Source organism: Mustelus asterias, chromosome 1 (genome assembly GCF_964213995.1).
Source record: "Mustelus asterias chromosome 1, sMusAst1.hap1.1, whole genome shotgun sequence".
NCBI classification, from domain to species: Eukaryota; Metazoa; Chordata; class Chondrichthyes; order Carcharhiniformes; family Triakidae; genus Mustelus; species Mustelus asterias.
Genome location: NC_135801.1, coordinates 83,437,459 through 83,461,936, shown reverse-complemented (window position 1 = coordinate 83,461,936; position 24,478 = coordinate 83,437,459). Strand labels below are relative to the sequence as shown.

At 40.7% G+C, this 24,478-nt stretch overlaps 1 protein-coding gene across 1 annotated transcript in view; it reads left to right on the top strand.

Moving 5' to 3' along the window:
• The window catches only part of LOC144508316 (coiled-coil domain-containing protein 158-like), a 111,497-nt gene that overhangs the window by 17,241 nt on the left and 69,778 nt on the right, over positions 1-24,478 (top strand). Inside the window, exons 7-8 of the mRNA XM_078236181.1 lie at positions 5,359-5,435; positions 23,572-23,682. Coding sequence (XP_078092307.1) covers positions 5,359-5,435; positions 23,572-23,682 — 188 coding nt within the window. The remainder of the gene's footprint in view (positions 1-5,358; positions 5,436-23,571; positions 23,683-24,478) is intronic.

Here is a 24,478-nt window from a genome sequence, read left to right as displayed (position 1 = left end):
TCCCTCCATAGATGTTGCCAGAGCTTCAAATTCCCATTTTTCTCCAGTCCTTATTACTTCAAAATCTGTGTCCTTCTTTCTGACAACCTCTTGTTGAATCTCTGCAATCCAGTTCTGCCATACCAGAACACTGAATCAACCCCATCAAAGTCACAAATGACACCTTCTGTTATTGTATTCACAGTGCGTTATTCTTTCTCATTCATTTCCATATCTCTGCAACCAGTGACAATTGGCCACACCATCCTCCTATCCGACACTGTACAACTGCAATACATTCTTTCTACTTTTATCATTCCCACTGTAACTGGAGCATCTTCAGCAATGGCTATTTTTCCTGTGATGCGCCAATATCTCTAGACATTCTCAGGGATTTATCCTTAGCCCACTCACTTGCCTCAAAAATGTTGCTCCTTGATGTTGACATCCACAGGCATGGGATCAGTTTCTACATTTACACAGACAACATCTACTGTAATTCTCCCAAAACTTCTCTCGACCCCTTCAATTCCTATTCCATGCCTCAACTCCTCAGCCCCATTGCCATTGACCTATATTGGTTCCCAGTACCCTCGTATCCTTTTTGGTCTTCCCACATAATGTCTCCTTTTGCTTGATATCCATATTTTCCTTGTGCCTATGTGAAGTACCTTGGAATGTCTGAGGCTCAATATAAATGCATGATGTCTAGAAGCAGTCCAAGTGAAGCATGAGACAACAAACTAATAAGTTATCAGTCAGAAATATTATTATCTGAAGAATCATATGCGAAGCAAACAAGGAGGGCACCTCTGAGTTAGTGGTATGGAAATGCATTGTCACATCTGATCATTTTCCCAGGAAAATATGTATTTTTGATATTTTGCCAAGTTTGAAATCCATCATTTTCTGAATAATTTATCATAATTTTGTTGTTCTAAATACATAATAGAAGTAGAATATAGAATTAGCCTTAATCCTGACACAGGTAAGGCTGTTTTTTTATATTTTTGAGTTGATCGTCTGGTGTTTTGCATGTATTTTCTGGCACAGTGTTTTGTGGGTCTGGGAATCCTAGCTGACTTTCCATTACCCCTGCCTAAGGATACTGAGACAGATATAGTTTCTGATAAATATAGTTTCCCACAGCAGACACAGCTGACATCATTTACTTCAGCGCATTCCATTTATCAAGTTTGTGACACTCTTGAGCTTATGGCGCATTGCCACATAGTTGTTCTATTAATATCAGTCTGAGTACAAGTTGAAGTATTTCTATTTGTTTATACAGCCTTATTTTAACAAGAATTGATATGCATGCACCTGTGTGTCTGTGTGACTATTTCCAATTGCTCCCTACCAACCACATGACTACTAATGTATCTCTGGCAGGGAATAATTAAATGCATTTAGTTAGGGCTCGATCAGACGCTGCCTCGGACTTGACTCATTTTTGTCCCATTGTCACTTTCACAGTGGTTGACTCCCAGATTTCAGGCCTCAGCCAGGTTTCTTCCTAACTTTCGATCTGGCTATCGGCCTGTCTCACTGCTATTCCTCACATTGTCCCATTCTCACCGCAGCTGGCCTCAGGTCTACTGCACAAGAAGCTGGAAGACAATCCAACTTAGTGGTATTGGCATAGTGGTATTATCACTGGACTAGTAATCCAGGATAATACTCTGAGGTCTTGAGTTTGAATCCCGTCATGGCAGATGGTGAAATTTGAATTCAATAAAAATTCTGGAACTAAGAGTCTAATGTGACCATTAAATCATTGTAAAAGCCCATCTTGTTCATTACTGCCCTTTTGAGGAAGAAAATCTGCTGTCTTTACCTGGTTTGGCCTGTATGTGACTCCAAATCCACAATAATGTTGACTCTTAGATGCTCTAGCAAGCCAAGCACTGTGGGTATACCTGCAGCGGGTGAAGAAGGCAGCTCGCCACCACCTTCTCAAGGGCAATTAAGGATAAGCAATAAATGCTGGCCTAGCCAGCAAAACCCAGATCTTTTGAATGATTTTTTAAAAATTGAAAATGCTGAAGCTCAAGTCCTCATCTTGCTATTCTTGCTCACATTGTCTGCCAGTCCACTCATTTCCATCCTCCTTTTCAAATCCTTTGCCCCCTCCAACATTGAACTCTCTGAGATTTTTGTGGTCTTGTCGTTCTGGCCTCTAATGCAGATTTTCAAAGCTGTGCACCTAGTTGCAAGCTCTGGTAACTTCTCTCTGAACATCTCTGCTCATCTAATTTTCCCCCTTCTCAACGATGCACCTTGAAAACTACCTGTTTGACCAAGGCAGTGGCTCAGATTTTATGGTCAGCAACAAGTTACACACTCCACACTGACGTCTGGTTGTAAGGCTGAATGAGATTAAAAAGAAAGGGAGGAATTAAAACAAAGGTGAAAATTTTAAAATCAAGGCATTGCTTATCTGGAGTCAACAGGTTCACATGCATAGTCTTTGTGTAAGTAAGAACATGGTCCGCAGAGAGTTGGCCTCGGGTTTACCGAGTATAGAATGTGGGAAGCTCGCTGGGGATGCTTGGAATAGTCAAGTCTTGAAGTAGCAAAGACACAGATGAGGATTTCAGCAGCAGACGAACTAAGATGGGTCAAAGCTGGACGATGTTACAAAAGTGGAAACCAGCAATCTTAGTGGTAGTGTGAATATGTAGTTGGATGCATATCTTAGGGCCAAATTTTGTGAACAGACTGGTTCAGCTGCGAGCAGTTGTTGAGGACAGGAATGGAGCTGATAGCTAGGGACTGGGGTTTGGAGCAGCGCCCTCTGAGTGAGCTTACTGATTAGTACCAAATATTGGTATGGCTTTTAGAGTAGATGCAGGCAAATCTTGCGTTGAGACCATTTAAACTAATTTCACGGGATCCTTAAAGCAACAACCAACTCAGTGGTGTTCCTAATATTTAAGCGGACAATTTTACTGCTTATCCAGTACTAATGCACAACAAGCAGTCTGATAATTTAGCAGCAGTGGAGAAATTGGGAGGGATGGTGGTGAGGTGTTATCATGGGGCAGCATGCAGATGAGAATTAAGATGGAGCCAAGGATAGATTCTTGAACCTGTGGTAGTAGGAAGATAGGAAGAGAAGACATTGCAGGTGATAACCTGATAATGATTTGATAAATGAGAATCGAAACGGCCAAGTGCAGTCTCAGCACCTCTTGAGAGGTGTTAGGGGAGGATGATATTGTTAGGCCTGCTGAAGGCTGCACACGGGTCAAGAAGGGAGAGCAGAAGTAATTTACCTTTCTCACAATCACACAGGATGCCATTCATAACTTTGATAAAAGATCTTTCAGTTCTGTGGCAGAAGAGAAAACCTGTGTTATGATCTCTGTGGAAACCAACAGACCACAGGAACCAAATTTATCGAACATCCACAGCAAAAAAACCCAAGGACATTATCTCACCTTTTATAACTTTTGCTTTAGCAGTGAAACCAAAATTAACGTAAATTAAATATGAATTAACAGACAAATTGTAGTCAGTATAAACTATAAATTGCACTTGAAAGAGCAGATGCAACAAAGATAGATCTCAGGGATTGAATAGGTAGCCCACTTAGCACATATGGCATCATGTTCAACCACAAAATTCATCAAAATTCTGGACGGGATTTTATGACCTCGCTTGTCCCGAAGCATTAAAATCCCATCCGAGGTCAACGGAACTTTCCATGTTCCGTCCCTCGCCTGCTCCGATTCCTCTAGCGGGCGGGCTGGTAAAATTCCAGCTTCTGTCTTCCTCAGAGCTCCAGTTCCTTTCTCCATGCACAAGTCAGACACAGATTCTCCTTCAACAGATACTCTCTACCAACCTGAGTTTCACACAAGCATTCATAGAACATAGAATCCCCACAGTGCAAAAAGAGGCCATTCAGCCCATCAAGTCTGCACCAACTCTCCAGAAAAGCATCCCACCCAGGCCCTCTCCTCCACACTATCTCCGTAACCCCACACATTTACCATGGCTAATCCACCTACCCTACACAAGTTTGGATACAAATGGGCAAGTTAGCATGGCCAATCCACCCAACCTGCATATCTTTGGACTGTGGAAGGAAACCGGAGCACCACGAAGACATGGAGAGAATGTGCAAACTCCACACAGTCGCCCAAGACTGGAATTGAACTCAGGTCCCTGGTGCTATGAGGCAATGTTGTTAACCACTGTGCCACACATTCTTCTTCAAAATAGCTAGTTCTGGTTAATCGGTCCCTTTAAATTAACTGAAGCAGTGGCAGTAACTTCGCTTCTCTTATAATTGGAGAATTGTGTGTGAATTGCAGGTTAAAGAAAGAAACTTAGAGACTGAAACTGAGAGCAGTGATAAGAGAAGTGAAGTTACTGCCACTGCTTCAGTTAATGTGTGTAATACTGTGTGCAATTCTGGTCACCCTATTATAGAAAAGATATTATTAAACTAGAAAGAGTGCAGAAGAGATTTACTAGGATGCTACCGGGACTTGATGGTTTGAGTTATAAGGAGAGGCTGAATAGACTGGGCCTTTTTTCTCTGGAGCATAGGAGGCTGAGGGGTGATCTTATAGAGGTCTATAAAATAATGAGGGGCATAGATCAGCTATATTGTCAATATCTTTTCCCAAATGTAGGGGACAGTAAAACTAGAGGACATAGGTTTAAGGGGAGAGATACAAAAGTGTCCAGAGGGGCAATTTTTTCACACAGAGGGTGGTGAGTGCCTGGAACAAGCTGCCAGAGGTAGTAGTAGAGGTGGCTTCAATTTTGTCTTTTAAAAAACGTTTAGGCAGTTACATGGATGAGATGGGTATAGAGGGATATGGGCCAATGCGGGCAATTGGGACTAGCTTAAGGGTTTTAAAAAAAGGGCGGCATGGACAAGTTGGGCCAAAGGGCCTGTTTCCATGCTGTAAATCTCTATGACTCTAATGTGTAAAAAATATTATAAGTAGATTAAAACAAGGAAGGTTTGAGAGAGAGAGAGGCAGACATTAGGATGAAGTGGAAGCAGGGAAAAAGAGAAATCTATAAAAAGATGGAGAAAGTGCACAAACTATCGAAGTAGAGTCAGAAGTGAGAAAGTGTAAGATCCAGAGAGGGGAATCATAAGTTAACAAGAACAAGTGAGGAGATGGAAATAATTATGGCATGATAGATAAGTAATGACAGCCACAGAAGGGACATTTAGATCTAGATTTTATTCATTGGAAATTAGTTCCAGGAATATTCCAACTTTCTATTAAAAAGATTTCCACGTTTACTCTGCATTATTATTTCTGAGAAACAATTCAGTATCATTGTGTCATTATCTGTTCACTAGTTGAATTAGATATTATCATCTTGAAACATGTTATTTGGGTTTAGATGGAAGAACAGCTGGAAAACCTGAAAACTGAATCTCACAGCAAAACTGAAGCTTTGCTTAAGCAACAAGAAGACCGGTAATTCTCTTTAAGGTCTCCTCTATGTTAAATTGCAGTTATTGTTATTCTGGATTGTTAGGTGGGGAGAAGCTGAATTAGAACAAAATTGCTGTCTGAAGCTTCCCCACACAGTTTACAAGATGAATGTATATTTTTGAAATTTGTGGTTTTAATTTATATATATGTTTTCCCTTTTTTAGATTTACCCTGTGTCACTCATCATTCTTTGCTGAGAGATTGTTTTACCCCAAGATTTATGCATTTTGTTGTTGAACTGAATGTTTCTGATGACTTTTTTAAATCCCCTTTTCCTTTCTTGGGAAATGGTCTACCTTTGATTCAGCATATGTCCCTGTACGGCAGGTTGGAAATCTCAGATGTAAACATACACTGTGCATGGAAATATAAAAGCACCTGGCCAGTTTAATCAACACCAATTTAACAATTGTTAAAAATTCCAGCTTCTCTATAATGTTAGTTCATTATTATGAACAATGTTTCAAAAACACAGATACCAATTTTAAAGGACTATAATGTCTGAGATTCAGTATCCAACTTTACTTTCATGTGTTGATGACATGCCAAGGTAACCGCTTCCTCTGGCACATTGCCCTAGTAGCCATTCTTCATGTATGGACATAAAGAGTGATCGGCAGTAGGTTATTTGGATGTACCAGTGAGGGCTTTGCAACCACACTGGTACAGTTCCAGTACGTTAATCTTTAATCTTCTGTCCAGGAACACAATTTTAAAATTCTCACTCTTGATTCCAAATTCCTCTACGGCCTCACCCCTCTCCATCTTTGTGATTTCCTTCAGTCCAACAACCCTCCAATGTATCTGTGCTGACCTAATTCTGGCCTCTTATGCAGCCATGATTTGGAGATGCCGGCGTTGGACTGGGGTAAACACAGTAAGGAGTCTAACAACACTAGGTTAAAGTCCAACAGGTTTATTTGGTTGCAAACGCCACTAGCTTTCGGAGCGCTTCTCCTTTGTCAGGTGAGTGGTAGATCTGCTAACAAACAGCAAACAGGGCATATAAAGACACCAACTCAAGTTACAGAATAATGAATAATGTTTGGAATGCGAGTCTTTACAGCTAATCAAGTCTTAAAGGTACAGACAATGTGAGTGGAGAGAGCATTAAGCACAGGTTAAAGAGATGTGTATTGTCTCCAGACAGGACAGCCAGTGAGATTTTGCAAGTCCAGGCAAGTTGTGGGGGTTACAGATAGTGTGACATGAACCCAAGATCCCGGTTGAGGCCGTCCTCATGTGTGCGGAACCTGGCTATCAGTCTCTGCTCAGCGACTCTGCGCTGTTGTGTGTTGTGAAGGCTGCCTTGGAGAACGCTTACCCAAATATCAGAGGCCAAATGCCCATGACCACTGAAGTGCTCCCCAACAGGAGGAGAACAGTCTTGCCTGGTGATTGTTGAGCGGTGTTCATTCATCCATTGTCGTAGCGTCTGCATGGTTTCCCCAATGTACCATGCCTCGGGACATCCTTTCCTGCAGCGTATTAGGTAGACAACGTTGGCCGAGTTGCAAGAATATGTACCGTGTACCTGGTGGATGGTGTTCTCACGTGAGATAATGGCATCCGTGTCGATGATCCGGCACGTCTTGCAGCGGTTGCTGTGGCAGGGTTGTGTGGTGTCGTGGTCACTGTTCTCCTGAAGGCTGGGTAATTTGCTGCGGACAATGGTCTGTTTGAGGTTGTGCGGTTGTTTGAAGGCAAGAAGTGGGGGTGTGGGGATGGCCTTGGCGAGATGTTCGTCTTCATCAATGACATGTTGAAGGCTCCGGAGAAGATGTTGCCACTTCTCCGCTCCGGGGAAGTACTGGACAATGAAGGGTACTCTGTCCACCGTGTCCCGTGTTTGTCTTCTGAGGAGGTCGGTGCGGTTTTTCGTTGTGGCGCGTTGGAACTGTCGATATGACTTGGGATGTTTCATTACAATAAAGGTACTATTGTTGTTACTGGGGGTACTGAGGGCAGATTCCCTGATAGAGGTCAATTAACACAGCACAAATTGGAAGCCATGTCTAGGTTATCGCTGGACAGTATGGTGCAACCACCTCATGTTTTAAACAGCTGAGCCATTGTGGAAGTCATGTTGATTGTTAAGTTTTTATTACTGTGGAAATCGGAGGCTCCAAATAACATTTAAACAGACTTTAAAAATAGAGATGACAGTCCCTAGTATTGCAAGAGGCTGGTGTAAAAGAGCAAAGAAGCCTTACTACAATTGTACAAAGCTTTCGGAGACCACATCTAGACTCTGCAATTTTGATGTATTTATCTAAGGAAGAATAGTGGAACTGGTCCAGCAAAGGTTTGCTAGATTGATTCCTGGGGGACAAGAGGGTGATCTATGATGAGAAGCTGAGTGAATTGTGTTGTAGGGTGTTAGGCATAGTTTGATAGGTCTTATTAAGGTATTCATTGTCTTAGGTAGTTTTACAGTAAGTATTTATAAACTACTAAAAACTATCTACAAAAGTACAGTAAAAGTCTAAGCTAGGAGCTATCTCCATGCTTGCTTAGACACATGGCTCTGACAATACTACACTGACTCCTAGGTGGGAGATAGTGGTGTTATGGTAATTTCACTAGACAAATAGTCCTGGTTAATTCTCTGGAGACATGGGTTTAAATCCCATCATGGCAGCTGGTGGAGATTAAATAAATTTGATTTTAAAAAAAGACTGATTGAAATAGTAATATTGACCTTGAAACTGTGATTGATCATTGTAAAAACCCACAACATACCCGAGAGAGAATGAACTCCGAGTTAGTTTAATTGCACAGACAAACCAACTTTGTCTCCTTTGCATCATACAGTAAAAGAGGTATTGAGAAAAGAAAGCTTTACAGCCCAGAGACCACAGAAATATAAATATTGTTTCATGTTTGTCCAAAGTCCAACAAGGTATTCCTTCTTGGAGGTCAGCAGGTTGAAAACTGATACTGTATAATTCACTTTTCTGGTGAAGTTAACTTCACACAATAAAAGAGGCTCGCAGAGATGAATCAGTCTTGTCGGCGGTGGTACAGAAGTTCCAGCAGAAAACAGTGTAAATGGGGGCAGGTATTTTCTTTTTGTTTGTTTTTTTTTTATTGTTCATGGGATGTGGGCTTCACTGTCCGAGCAGCATTTATTGCCCATCCCTGAGGACATTTTAAGAGTCAACCACTTTGCTGTCGATCTGGAGTCACATGTAGGCCAGACCAGGTAAGGATGACAGATTTCCCTCCCTAAAGGACAGATGGGTTTTTACGATAGTTGAAAATAGTTCCATTGTCATCATTAAGAATTTTAATTCCAGATTTTTATTGAATTCGAATTTCACCATCTGTCATTGTGGGATTTGAACCTGGGTCCTCAGTGCATTACCCTGGGTCTCTGGATTGCTAGTTCAGTGACAATACTACTATACCATTGCCTCCCCTTATTCGACCTGGCACAGCTCCTTTTCTGTGAGGCTGTATGTGGAATGGTAAAATGGCAAGATTTGAGATTTTATAGTACAGCAAAGCAATATAACTTGTTTCACCAGCTCGAGTCCTCATGACCCCTATCTCTCCTCTCTGCCTTTGGCAAAGGACGTGTATCCCTCATCCGGGCCCCCGAGATTGTTAAGCATCCCAGCCATTAAAAATTGAAAGGAAATTCGTGGGGCCCTTTGTCCTAGTAGATGAGTAGACTTGATTTGCTAGCTTGGGTTGTGAAATGTAGTAATGTGCTCCAGGGAATTCCCCCTTCCTTATATCAGCTACACTTTATGCAAGGTCTACTGAATTCACACTTCAGTTTAAGTTTTTATTTTCTTTGTCACCAATCAATCCTATTGTCCACACCAGAGAGAAAAATCATCTTCAGACTTGCTATTTGCTTGGTCATTTCTTATAGTTTCAGTAATGTAATTAGTCTGGTCAAAATAAATTTAAATAAATGATTGAAATTGGTTTTGTTCAGTCTAGTCTATGTTATTGATTTTCTGGCAGAATTTGATACTACCCTCAGATGAGCTTGGAGGCAGTGGCGGTGGGGAGTAGGGGGGAAGGATGGTAGTCATTTGATCAAGTGGGTGGGAGGGAGACACTGCCACCTTTCCAGCTTCTCCTGGTTGAGCTTCGAGAGGGAATGGTGGATGATAACTTCATCAACTGAAGGTAGTTGAAGTAATTAAATAATTAGTTAAAGGCCTCGTCCTGCTGTTGCTGGTATTCAACCAGTAGGGAGCTTGCCATCTGGGCAGACCATTCAGCAATTCCAATTATGTTTGCTAGCAGCCTACCCTCATTCACGAACAAGGAGCATCTGCTGAAAGCTACCTCCTTGCCTTGCTTCCGACCCCTAACCCTTTACTGGCGACACTCTCACTGTGATCCTTATCTTGGTGCACACTCATCACTATGTAGAGATTCATTACTGATCCCTCCTGCAGGCCTATGTGTAGTACCAACAATGGCCACTGTTCCTGGTGGTGCTATGCAGATGACTTCGGATTGGCCAGCTGCTCTTGGGGGTGGGGTTTCCATTCCACTGGGGGCTTAATTTTGTGGGAGGCCTGACGCTGTCCAGGTAAGTGCCTGATTACCTGATAATTGCGTCAGGCTTCCTGGAGAGAAAGTTCATGGGGCTCCCATCGGTTCTCCAATCATTGGCAAGACTCCTGTTACATTCATTAAATTCCATCCTCTATTCCAGAGGATAGTGTTTTGCTTCTTAAGTCGAAGTGTGTATCATTAAGTGTGGTATCTACTGACCCATTGTGACTACATCAAAGTTCTTGATAGCATTAGAGATCAACTTTAATCAAGAATTATACCCACAAATGTTGCCTACATTGCTTTTGGATGTAGAGCAGTGCATTTAAGTACAAGACTCCAAATGGACATGTTGGGAGGCTGAAGTGGTGCAAGGTGATCCTAGAAAATTGTATGGTAATTGGGGATCCTCTGTACTTGCCCATCTCCTCAAGCTCAGACAGGATTTCTACAGTGGTGTAACTATAATCAAGCCCAACAACTGGAACAAAACCAACTTTAAACTCGGGGATACAGATATCAGTGATGGACTGGTTGGAGAGAATTCCTCCTCAAAGCTTTTTGCAAAGAAGCCATCCTCGAATTAGCAACTGCCCACTTTGTTGGTCTTTAGCTATGGCCCTGATTTATGAGAAGAAGTGATATGAATGGAGGGAAGAAATTGCTGTTAATAATGAGTTGTTCAAGAATTCCATACCAAAAGCCCTTGACTGATGCATGCTTGTCCATTTACGTTGGCACCTGATCGAGCTGAGATAATGGGTGTTTATTGCCTTTTGGATATACCCAGGAATTTTGTTTACTAGAATAAGATACTATAGATAGCTGTTGAGTCTAGGCAAATAAAAATCGAATATGAATGAATAGTTGAGGAATATTATGCCCACACAGCAGTTGTACTTGATGTTACTTAGTTCACATTGTGATTTCTACCACTGGGAATGGATATCTTGCATTAGAAGATAATTTAGACTTTTTCCTTTCATCTTTTTCATGCTGAGCTCCAGCAAAATAGTGTAGGAGGTTTTAACTTGGCTTTCCTCAGTAATTAAAAAAAATACAGTGAATACGAGTGGACCTTTTGTATTTTTCTTTACTTGCTGTTGACCAAGTCTGTTATTCCATTTATGGCAATGCAAGACTCCTGGACAGTCTGCTTTGCCCACAGAGCAAATATAATGAGGTTCTACTCAAGCATAAAATATTTAATCCTATCCCCAGTGCCAGGTCTGAGGAGTACTGAGGGAAGAGCAATGACAAACAAAGTCACTAATGGAGTACAGAATTTTGAGAACCGGCTGGTAAAAATCACCTTCTTTGGATAGTGCCGGTGCCCATATTTGGCGAACTTGAACCTCCTTCTCATATTGAGAGCTTCTTTGTTTTGTTTAGATTAAAGCTAGGTGTTGAGTTGCATAAGCAGACAGTTGAACTGTACCTGGGATTACATTTGGTGAAACCATTCAGTATCTCCAACTTCTCATAAGAGAAATTCTCCTGTCAAGATAGACTGGAAGATTCATTTGCCTGTTACTGGGGAGACCTGAAACATGTAAACATGCCTGCCTGTGGAGCAAGATATCCTGAGCTGCATCATCCACCATGACCACCACCAATGAGGTCATCAATTGTGGATTGTTGCAGTAGCTTAGCAGTCTGTGCAAAAGCAACATAGCAAACCAGCTATCCCTGACCAATGGCATGAGGTTAGTTAATGTCATCATTAATCTGAACCACGTGATAAATAAATGTAACTAATTTTCAGTGTGACATGGGTGCATGGAGATTTAGCACAGAGACCCCAATTTTTAAATGACTTGTGTTTTTCCATATCCCTTTGATAAAATCCTCAGAGTTTGGGGGCTAGGTTTCTTTGGACAGTCAACCTGTTACCATGGAAGTTTTGGCTTCAGAGGTAAATATTGAGTGGTTATTTTTCAAACTGTGTGGTGAAATGTGCAATTGTGTCGCGCAGGGTTGGGACCGTTGCTCTCTTTGATATATATTAATGACCTGGACTTGGATACACGTAACATCATTTCAAAGTTTGCAGATGACACAAAATATCTTAGAATCTTAGAAACCCTACAGCACAGAAAGAGGCCATTCGGCCCATCGAGTCTGCACCGACCACAATCCCACCCAGGCCCTACCCCCATATCCCTACATCTTTTACCCACTAATCCCTCTAACCTACGCATCCCAGGACACTAAGGGGCAATTTTAGCATGGCCAATCAACCTAACCCGCACATCTTTGGACTGTGGGAGGAAACCGGAGCACCCGGAGGAAACCCACGCAGACACGAGGAGAATGTGCAAACTCCACACAGACAGTGACCCAAGCTGGGAATCGAACCCAGGTCCCTGGAGCATATAGTGGTGCAGTAAACAATGAGGAAGATATTAACAGATTTCAGGAGGTTATAGACAGACTTGTATAATTGGCAGACTCATGGCAGATGAAATTTAATGCAGAGGTGTGTAAAGTGATTCATTTTGGCAGGAAGAAAGATGAGAGACATCATAAACTAAGTAGTTACAATTAAAAGGAGGTACAGGAACCGCAACTTGCAGCTGGATGTACGCAAGTCTCTGAAGGTGGCAGGACAAATTGAGAAGGCTATTTAAAAAGGCACGTGGGATCCTTGGCTTTACAAGTAGAGACATTAGAATACGAAAGCAACAAAGTTATGCTGAACCTTGCCCGAACACAGTTCTGGTCCCCAGCTGGAATGCTGTGACCAATTGGGAAGGATGTCAATGCTTTAGCGAGGCAGAGAAAAGATTTATTAGGATGGTACCAGGTGTGAACTGCTTCAGCTACATGGAGAAACTAAAAAAAAGGGCTTCTACTCCTAAGAGCTTAGAAGATTTGATGGAGGTATTCAAAGCTGTGAAGACTTGTAATAGGTTAAGTAAGGAGAAACTGCCAAAGGGGCAAACCAACAGATTTAAGGGAACGATATGAGGAAGCAAGACTTTTCACGGTATTCTAAAATACACTGCCCAAAAGGGTATTGGAAGTTGATTAAATAATCATTTTCAATGAATAATTGGATAAGTACTTGAAGTGGAAACATTTGCAGGACCATGGGAAAGAGCAGGAATGTGGAACTAATTAAATAACTTTTTTTAAGAGCCAGTACAGGCATTATGGGCCAAATGGCTTCCTTCTGTGCTGTATCATTCTATGACTGTATGAAGGCTCATCTTCAGCTAAAGAGATGCCTTCTTTGTGACTAGGATTTACTCTTGTTGTTTAGTCGCCCCAAAAAAGATGAGCATTTCCTGAAATGCAATTAATGTAAGGATCTTGAATTATTTTATCCTCAAGAAGGCGTTCAAAATGGTAATGCTACTTCAGATCATTTAGGGAGTAGACTTCTGGCATCTATCAACCTTAAAGATCCGTCTGTGATAATCGAGGTAAATCCAGCCCTTGAGTCTCAAAGCCAGCTATCAATGTAACATTCTCCCATTCAGTGTGGTCTCAGCATTACCATAGAGCTTCTTGGCTGTGAGAGCTTCATATTTGTAACTGCTTAAAAACTAAGACAGCTACACTCCTTTTCAAAACTCGTGGACTATATTCATGGAAAATCAATAATTCCTCAATGAAAAAAATGAACAACAAATCAGCAATGAATCTGCCTTTTATAGCTGCTTCAGCTCAATCAGATCTGCTCAAAGTCTGAATATAATTTTGTATACCATGAAGAAGAAAGCAGAATCCAAAGGTAGAACTGTTCGTAGGCCCTACATGGCAGCTTTGTTGTGTCAGGTATGAAAGGATTCACAAGAGAATTGTCATCACACTTCTCTTGCAGTGTGCCTTGAAGCATCCACAGTTGCTCCGTGAAGTAAGCAATGAGACAACTGCTACTTCAATCTCATGTTCTTGCGAGAGAAGAGGGATTGGGTGGGTGGGGGGGAGCGGGGGGGAGTGCAGAGGGGGGTGAGATGTGACAAAGCAAGCATGTTATCACTGTAGGTTCAACTGCCCATTTGCTCTGGTGATTGACATTTTCATACTGACTGGGAACCAAATCTTTACGTGCATGCACCTGAGGTTTCTGAATGAAACATCCACTTTCCCAACCTATGATACTGAATGAATACCAGTCAGACTTGCTTTTTCTAGTTGTGTTTTAGGTGGGTGACCAGAAACTCATCACTCACTGTGTTTTCCAATCTCCTGAATGTGGTCATAACTTAAAGACAGGAACTGTTCTTTCAAACAGATCTCTGGATACTCATAGCTTCCCTTGGATTGGCCATTTATTTAACGTGACTCTTGGCAGGAAAATTTTATTGAGGCAACATTTCTTTCCTCATGTGACAATTATTCAGCATCCAGAAAAAGGTCTGCTCTAAAGTCATAAAATGTCAAATTAATTTAAATTTCTTGACTCCTTGATATTCAGTACCCCAGCAGGTTTTGGTTTCTTTTGGAATTTTTTGGCCCATCATGTAATTTGTTGGAGTTTTGGGTTTCATGTTTCCAATTCATGTAAAGCAGGTTAACACAGGGCTGCACAGTGTCATAATGTTAGCACTGCTGCCTCACAGCACCAGGGACCTGGGTTCAATTCCAGCCTTGGGTGACTGTGTGGAATTTGTACGTTTTCTGTGTCTGCGTGGGGTTCCTCCGGATGCTCTGGTTTGCCTCCAGAATTCAAAGATGTGCAGTTAGGTGGATTGGCCAGGGTAAATGTGCAGGGTTACGCGGGCACAATGGAGAGAAGGGCCTGAGTCAGATGCTCTTTCAGAGAATCAGTGTAGACTCGATGGGCTGAATAGCCTCTTTCTACATTGTAGGGATTCTTTGGTTCCATGGGTTCTATGGTTTAAAACTTAAACTTTACATTTTCCTGTTGTGTTTACCTGAAACATGAGCCTTGTTTTTTGCAAGATCTTATCTGATCTGTTTCACCTATTGGTCTTACGAGGCTATGTATTTGCATATGAAGCACTAGTTAGCTGCATACTTCGGTGATTTCCCCTACACTATTGAGGCAATTAAATAAAGTATTCCTATTTTGTTCAGATGTAAAAGTTTTGTGTTTTACAGGAAGTGACCAAACATTGATACAAAACTTGGCAGTCAGTAAAAGCTATAAATGAACAATTTTTGGATGGGTGGTTAGGATGCATCTTTACTCATCAGCTAAAATGAACAGCTTGTGCCATGGACCAAAATATAAATAGTCTATCTTGGCGAACCTGTGTTAGATAACTGAAATGGTTTGCAAGTATTGTTGTAGAATTTTAAACTAAATCGTGGGGGCGAGGGTTCAGTTGCATGGAAAATTAAGAAATCAAAGTTAAAGGAGAAGGTATGAGTGCAGGTTAGTGATGAGGCTGATTGTTACCAGAAAAGAAAAGGAAGGGACAGAATGTGTGAATGTCATATTACACTAAAGAATCGTGCAAGAGTAGGGAAATTTGATAATAGAACAAACTTAAAGACTTTGTATTTGAATGCACTAAGCATTCAGAATAAAATTAATGAGTTAATGGTGCAAATAGAGACAAATAGGTATGATTTGGTGGTGATTACTGAAACATGGTTACAAGGAGACCAGGTTTAGGAATTGAATATCCAAGGGTAATCAGTGTTTCGGAAGGATAGGCAAAAAGGAAAAGGAGGTGGTGGAGCTTTGTTAGTAAAGGAAAGGATCAGTGCTGCAGTGAGAAATGGTACAGGTACTGAAAATCAAAATGTGAATTAGTCTGGGTAGAAATAAGAAATAGTAAGGGCAAATTGAAGTAATCTACAGGTTCCCAAACAGCAGTGAGGCACAGTATAAACCAGAACGTACTGGAGGCTTGTAAGAAAGGTATGGGAATAATCATGTGCGATGTTCATATGCACGTAGACTGGATTATCAAATTGGTAAGGGTAGACTTGAGGGAGAGTTCATTTAATGTATTAGAGATTCTTTCTTGGAACCATCCAAGGAGCAGGCTATTCTGGGTTTTGAATTGTGTAATGAGGAGGGATTGATTAGTAATCTCATAGTTAGGGAAGGGTGATCATAACATGCTATAATTTCAAATTCAGTTTGAAGGTGAGAAACTGGAGCCCTACAGTAGCATTCTAAAGTTACATAGGCATGAGGATAGAGTTAGCCCTAGTGGATTGGGCAGGAGGACTAAAAGGTAAGACAGCTGATGAGCAATGGCAGATGTTTAAGGAGATAGTCAATTCTTCCCAACTAAAATATATTCCAAAGAGGAAAAAAGATTGGGGAAAAGCATCCATGACTAAGCAAGGAAGTTAAAGATGATGTAAAGACAAAAATTAAGGCATACCATCTTGCAAAGGCCAGTGGCAGGTTAGAAAATTGGGTAACTTTTAAAGATCAACAAAGGCTATTTAAAAAAAAAAGAACAAAGGTAAATTATGGAAGAAAATTAGCACAAAATATTTTAAAAAGCAAAAGTTTCCAAAGTATATAAAAAAGAAGAGAATTGCTAAAGTGAATGTTGGTCCCTTGGAGGATGAGACTGGGGTGTTAATAGTGAAGAACAAGAAATGGCAGAATGCTAAGTTAATATTTTGCCTCGGTTTTCATGGTGGAAGACATTAGTACCATCTGAATAGTAACAGGTAATGTAGAGGTTATAGAAAGAGAGGAACTTAGAACAATCATCATCACCAGAGAAAAAGTACTGAGCAAAATATTGTGATTAAAAGCAGATAAGTCCCCAGGGCCTGATGGACTACATCGTGGGGTCTTAATGGAAGTGGCAGTGGAGATAGTGGATCCATTGGTTATAATATTCCAAAATTCTCTGGATGCGGGAAAGGGCCCAGTGGATTGGAAAAATGCTAATATAACACCCTTATTCAAAAAAGGAGGGAAGCAGAAAGTTGGAAACTATAAACCAGTTAGTTTAGCATGTCATTAGGAAATTGTTAGAATCCATTATTAAGCAAGTAATAACAGGTCAATTGGAAAGTCAAAATGCAATTGCTCAGTCAGCATGGATTTATGAAGGGAAAATTGTGTTTGACTAATTTGCTGGAATTGTTCGAAGATGCAACATGCAAAGTGGATAATGGGAATCCTGTAGACGTATATCTGGATTTCTAGAATGCGTTTGATAGGGTGCTGCACAAAAGGTTAATATACCTTTCGTGAAGGGCAAGTCGTGCCTCACAAATTAGTAAATTACAATGAGGAAATAAGAAATTTACATATGGATAGGTTAGGTGAATGAGCCAAAATTTGGCAGATGGAGTTGAATGTGGATGAGTGTGAAGTTATCTATTTTGGTCAGAAAAAAAGAAAGGCAACTTATTATCCAAATCGAGAGAAACCTCACAGTGCTTTGGTGCAGAGAGATCTCACTTGTGCATGAATCGCAAAAAAATGGCATGCAGGTACAGCAGCTTATAACGAAGGCAAATGGAATTTTGCCATTTATTGCTCAAGGAATAGAGTGTAAAAGTAGGGACATGTTGCTGCAACTGTACAAAGCTTTAGTGAGACTGCACCTGGAGTATTGTGTACAGTTTTGGTCCTCTTACTAAAGAAGGAATATAGTTGCATTGGAGACAGTTCGAAGGAGGTTCACTAGATTGGTTCCAGAGATGAGGGGTTTGTCTTATGAAGAGAGATTGAGCAGTTTTGGCCTATGCTCTCCAGAGTTTGGACCAATGAGAGGAGATCTCGGCACGGTAGCACAGTGGTTAGCACTGCTGCTTCACAGCTCCAGGGACCTGGGTTCGATTCCCGGCTTGGGTCACTGTCTGTGTGGAGTTTGCACATTCTCCTCGTGTCTGCGTGGGTTTCCTCCGGGTGCTCCGGTTTCCTCCCACAGTCCAAAGATGTGCGGGTTAGGTTGATTGGCCATGCTAAAATTGCCCCTTAGTGTCTTGAGATGGGTGGGTTAGAGGGATTAGCGGGTAAATATGTAGGGATATGGGGGTAGGGCCTGGGTGGGATTGTGGTCGGTGTAGACTCGATGGGCCGAATGGCCTCTTTCTACACTGTAGGGTTTCTATGATTTCTTTCTATGATCTTATTGAGGTATGTAAGATGATAGAGGGGTTTGACAGGATAGACGTAGAGAGGATGTTTCCTCTTGGGCAAGCTAGAACAGAAGTTATAGTGTTAGGATAAGGTGTAGCAGATTTAAAACGGGTATGAGGAGAAATTACTTTTCTTAAAGGGTTGTTCGTGAACCTGTGAAATTCACTACCCCAGAGTGTGGTGGATGAAGGACATTGAGTAAATTTGAGAAGATAGACAGATTAGTAATGGGTTGAAGAGTTATGGAGAATGGGCAGGAAAATGGAGTTGAGATTGAGTTGACATCAGCCATGATCCTATTGAATGGCGGAACAGGCTTGAGGGGCTGAATTGTCTACTCCTGCTCCTCATTCTTATGTTGTGTTGAACTGGCTGCTCAAGTTAATATCTAATTGAGGCTTGCTTTGAAATTAAGTCCTGGAAATTCACATCCCCATTTTTCTCTATTCTTTTCACTTACAACACTTTTGTTTGAGAATAAATACATTTTGAGGAATGTTTAAGATTTTATCTTTATTATGTTTCCCTCATTCTTTGAATACTGGTCAGACCTCAGATTCAAAGGTCCTGCTACACAATCAACTCTCAGTACTTTTCTGATCTGATCTACTTAGTGATTCTTATTCTTTATGTATGCATTTATTTAGTCATCAACTGTTCGATGAATTTAGTTTCTCTTTTGTTGATTCAATTTTTTAAAAAGTTAAATCTTATAATAGGAGGAGGATCACTACGACTTCTGAATAGTTCACAAAATGGCCATGTGTACGGGGGTTCCCCATTCCCTTTCCCAGTGAATGCTGACTCATTACTTTTTATGAGGAGGCTGAACTACATTTAAAGAAAACCACAACAAAGGTAGCAAATCTAAAGTGTTTATATTCTGATGTATGCAATAAAATGGTCTGGTGCATCATTTGTATACAAATGATGACTTGTATTTAGTATCATTCCTCTGCACTGAATTCAAGTCTATGTGCACTTCAGTACATTCTTTGGATATGTTACTGTGAGAGGACCAAGTCCCTGGCATCCGTCATTGTTGCAGTGAATGTAAGCTGCTTGGAGTTCCAACACGAAAAATACAACATTACCTCTTCCTCCAGTTTCCTCTTCTCCAATGAGGAAGCAGCTGTCTTTGCTCCAGAATTGTGCCACAATGTTTTAGCTGTGATGAAATATTTATTGGAGTGGATACCACCAGTGCGTATAAAGCGCTGTTCAGAACTTTTCATAAATTCAACAATTAAGAATTTTGATTTTACTTTTGCTGTTACATTTTCATAGAAATATAAATGATACTGCACAGAAGGAGGCTGCTCAGCCCATTGTACCTGTGGTGGTAGAGCTACCCAGCTAGTCCCACTCCTTTGTTTTTTCCACATAGACCTGTAATTCCTTTCCCTTCAAATACATATCCAATTCCATTTTGAAAGTTACTATTGAAACTGCCTCTGCTACCCTTTCGGGCAATGCATTCTAGATCACAACAGCTTGTTAAATAAAATGTTTTCTCCTGTTGGTTCTGGTTCTTCGGCTAATCATCTTGAATCAGTGTCCTCTGGTTATCAACTCTCCTTCCATGAGAAATTGTTTATCCTTATTTACAGTATCAAAGCAGTTCATGACTTTGAGCACCTCTATCAAAGTTATTTTTAACCTCAGTTCTGAGAACAATACTGCAGCTTCTCCAGTCTCTCCACATGACCGAAGTTTCTCATTCCTGGTAACTTTCTAGTACATCTCTCCTGCATCTTCTCTTCACATCCTTCCTAATGTGTGGTACACATAATTGAACACAATACTCCAGCTGATGTGTTCTCTAAAGGTTTAGCATAACCTCAACTAATAAAAACACAATAATAATCTATACTACAGTGCAGTGCTGAGTGACTGTTGCATGGTGTCACAAACCCAGCTGATATCTGCGAGGGTGTCCCATGGTCCATGGTGGCATATTGTTTTGTCTACAGGAATGGTGTAAGGAGCCACATGCGGTGGTACACAGTGAGAACAGTAACCAGCCCAGTCATAGTATAACACTTATTAAAGATTATTTATTACAATAACAAGACACATGTACACGAACAGGACTATAATGATCTAAGACAGTGACATACAAGAAAACAACTAAACACACCCACGCAGCTTAAGTAGGAATTACCCTTTTGATCCAAAGTACATTTACCAGATCTGAACTCTTTCAGGACATCCATCTACCTGAACAACATCCAATTCAATAGATCTGTAGGTAAAGGCCAGTTTGTAGTTACCACACTGTATATGATTGAGTAGTTATTATGGGGAATGTCTCTTCTTGGTTCAGCAGAGATGTGGATTTTACCTGCCTCCATGAAGGTTTTCTGCACTCTTGTTTCAGGTCTGTCAGTTGGTACTGGTTTACAGGCTACTTGATGGAATCAGCTCCCTGCTTCCACGAAGAGGTTGTCAATTATATCATTGTTTCCCTTTGAAGATTCTCTCTGTATATTTGGTTGTCTGTGCCTTTGGCTTCTGTCAGTTTACGTCTTCCCTGAATGCTGCAATCTATGTGTTGCTATAAGCAGGATGATGCATTTATTTTGGTCTGTCTACAACTTTTAATCTCGTTATTGGGATTCACATCTGATGAAATACCTTTTGAAATGCTGGTAGCTTTGAATCTGCTGGCACATTCATGACACATGGTCAGAGGTGGGTTTCTCTGGGTGAAATGGTAACTTTTTCCCATTGTCCCAGTTAACATTCCTCTTTGAGTATCACTGATTAATTATCAACCTGTTGGTCTTTGTGGTGTCTTAATGTGTGCAAAATGACTACCAAATTTTCAATCTTTGAGCTTCAAATAAATTTGTTAAGTATAGGGATACACAATGCTGCTAAGTTAGGGATGTTTCTGAGGAGTGATAAGGCACTAGATAGAATATTTTTCTTTCATTTTAGTGTTGGATTCAATGCTATTTTTCTGATTTCTTGAGTACTTGGCAAATACAATCTATGGCAGTGGTTCCCAAAGGGTGCGGCGCGCCACACTGGTGCGGCAAGAGAGGATGGCAAGTGTGGCGGGAAGATTCAAAGACAATCAAAGAAACATTTAAACATGGATTAGATATTTTTCCAAAGTGATTGTTTTATACTTTCTGGATGTCCCATGATCATATTGTAAAGTAGTTGTGTTCTATGTTATGAATCAAGCACTGCTAGGAGTTGTTTTTTTTTGTTTTTGAATGTATTTCTTATCAATAAAAAATTTGGTGTGGCGCGAGCAAATTTTTATTCCAAAAGTGCGGCCCAGTGAAAAAAGTTGGGGAACCACTGATCTATGGTGTATTAAAAATGTTGAATGCACTGCACCATTCCATTTCACTTAGGAGATAGGTTTTTAAATCCTACAGTGGCAGAGACACCTACTGAAAACTTCTATACCAGGCTTTATAAATGGAAAGCACCATTTTAAAAATGTCACCATTTGGCTGCTGTGCTTTTTACACTTCAGGTGGTGCTGTGGTTGGTATTAACAATACGAAACTCCCTTCATGTTCCCTTACTAATAGAGTATTTGCTTTGAGGGTCTTAAACTCCAAAACTGGATTATCAGAATCACAGTCTGAGGTTGCAATAATTTACAGTAAGTCCTCACTTAAAGTTGTGTTTGCACTCCTGAAAATCACAACTTTAAGTGAAGCAAGTGAATCTTGAGTTTCCATAGGAATCAATGCTAAACCCAGTGTTAGATTACTTTGGACATTTTTTACCTGGAAATGTAATGTACAAGTTGAAATACTGTACAGCATTGTACAGTGCAGCATTGTGTATTTCTATCTGAAAGAACTTGCAAAATAAAACAAGCTGCTAAATATAAAAGAAATATCATATAAAGCGAAAGGAAGATTTTGCAGGGCTATGGGGAACAAACAAGGGATTGGGACTAGTTGGATAGCTACAGTATTTCAAAATACTGGCATGATTGGCTGAATATCTTCCTTCGGTGTTGCATAATTTGACTGTTCTCTGATTAGAAACCTGGTCCTCTGATCTTTTCTCTAAATAGGAAATCGTTGCCACATTTTCCTCCGTAAGATTCAAAAACATTGTCCCCTAAGTGCTTTATTCTGCAGTTCTTCCAGTCATGCAACTAAATGTATTTTTAAAATTATATTTTGGTAACCTTTCAACTTTGAAATACTGCATTACGTTTTCACGTCTCCTTTATCTCAGCACATTGCGTTTAGTTGGCCCAGTGATTTTCTTCCCAAGCATTCCTTACCCCTTGAAGGACACATTTAATCCCTGTGTCATAGGTGGCTACCCAAGTCCTTCAGTCACCTTCAGATGGGTTTCCAATATTCTCTGCCTGCATTTCCACACATTCATGTCAATAGGATTTCTTCTAATTTACAATAAGTTGATCTGTGATGATCATGTGCAAATCCGATACCAATGCACAACTCTGAAGCTGATGTTAGAAATGATGAAAACATGAAAATGGCGACACAGAATGGAAAACAGGCCCTGAAGAATAAACTTTAAACCAAAATGGTATTGAGGGGATGACTTAAATTGAGGACTTCCTGTAGTGCAGTAATCAACTAAGTGATCACGGTACGATCCAACAATTTCTCCACCAATTTAAGAATAAAAATTGTCGCCTTGGTGAATAGAGGAAAAGGAGGGACAAGTATTGGTTCCTAAATTTCTCTCTTGACTCCTAATGAGAAGGAAACCTCAGTGCCACCCCCAACCCCTCAAAAAAGCATGAAAATCCAAATCTTGCAGATAGACGTCATGAATGGTCAATTTATATTATTTAATAATCAAAAGATTTTTTTTTATTATTTATTAGTCACAAGTAAGGCTTACATTAAGACTGCAATGAAGTTATTGTGAAATTCCCCTAGTCGCCACACTCCGGCGTCTGTTCAGGTCAATGCACCTAACCAGCACGTCTTTCAGAATGTGGGAGGAAACTGGAGCACCCGGAGGAAACCCACGCAGACACGGGGAGAATGTGCAAACTCCACACAGACAGTGACCCAAGCCAGGAATCGAACCCAGGTCCCCTGTAGCAGCAGTGCTAACCACTGTGCTACCATGCCCCATATAAATAAAAAAGTAAAGTTGTTCCTTGTTCTCAATTGGTGTTCCTTTTTAAAAGAGCAGCAATATTGAGATCCACTCGAAGAATCTTTGGACAATACTTTGTAAATATATTTGGGGCGATTCTCCCATCACGCTGCACTAATTCCTTTAGTGCAGAGGGCCAGGAGATTTAAGCTGCGCATGATGCGCGGGTTCCATGCTGGATGTCCCATCCTGATAGCATTTCCCAGCGACGGATTTCCGGCGGCATCAGCTCTGCGCCAGAAATAGATGCGGAGCCGCATTATACATGCAAACGAGCATGTAAATCTGATTTAAATATAATGAATGGGCCCGGGACTGAAGTCTCCTGGCCCATTAGCCTCTTCCCCCATTTTTTGGGTGTATCTTTTAAAACAAAGTACCACTGTGTGCAGAATTATAGGGTAACTACTAATCCTTCTTTCATAGAATACAGCAGCTGAATCATGAACATGAACGAGAATTGTCAGCACTAACTGGAAAAGTAAACCGTTCTCGCAGCTTTGCCACAAATTTCCAGAATCAGGTGGAGGCTATACAGTAAGTTTAGACTTTTTCCATCTTTCCATTTGTTTTGTAGAATCCATCATGCATTATTGTCATTGTTTAGATGACTCTTTGAAGAGTTGAAAAACCATACAAGTCCCTTGGTGCTTGTTACTTGGATAAACTTAGAACTTGGTTATCGGGCATCAAATTTCAGATACATATGCTAACAAGGAAGTGAAATTTAATAGACCAGCTTTTCACAAAATATGTTAAATGAAGTGCATCCTGTCAGTTACGGAGCATTAATACATTTTAAGCAAGTGAAAGAGCGAGGGTTTAAAAAGAATAAAGGGGAAAGTCTGTGATGGGTAGAAGACAGGAGAGGTTAAGGGATGAATTTTCATCAGGTATGGCAATGCATTTGGTATGTCTCCTGCTCTGACCAAGACCGTAAGGAACTACAAAGGGTCATGAATGAAGCCTAATCCATCACGCAAACCAGCCTCCCATCCATTGACTCTGTCTACACATCCGCTGCCTTGAAAAAGCAGCCAGCATAATCAAGGACCTCACACACTCTGGACATTCTCTCTTCCACCACCTTCCGTCGGGAAAAATATACGGAAGTCTGAGGAAGCATACCAATCAACTCAAGAACTGCTTCTTCCATGCTGCTATCAGACTTTTGATTGGACCTTCCTCATATTAAATTGATCTTTCTCTACACCCTAGCTATGACTGTAAGACTACATTCTGCACTCTCGCGTTTCCTTCTCTATGAACGGTATGCTTTGTCTGTATAACACGCAAGAAACAATACTTTTCATTGTATACTAATACATGTGAC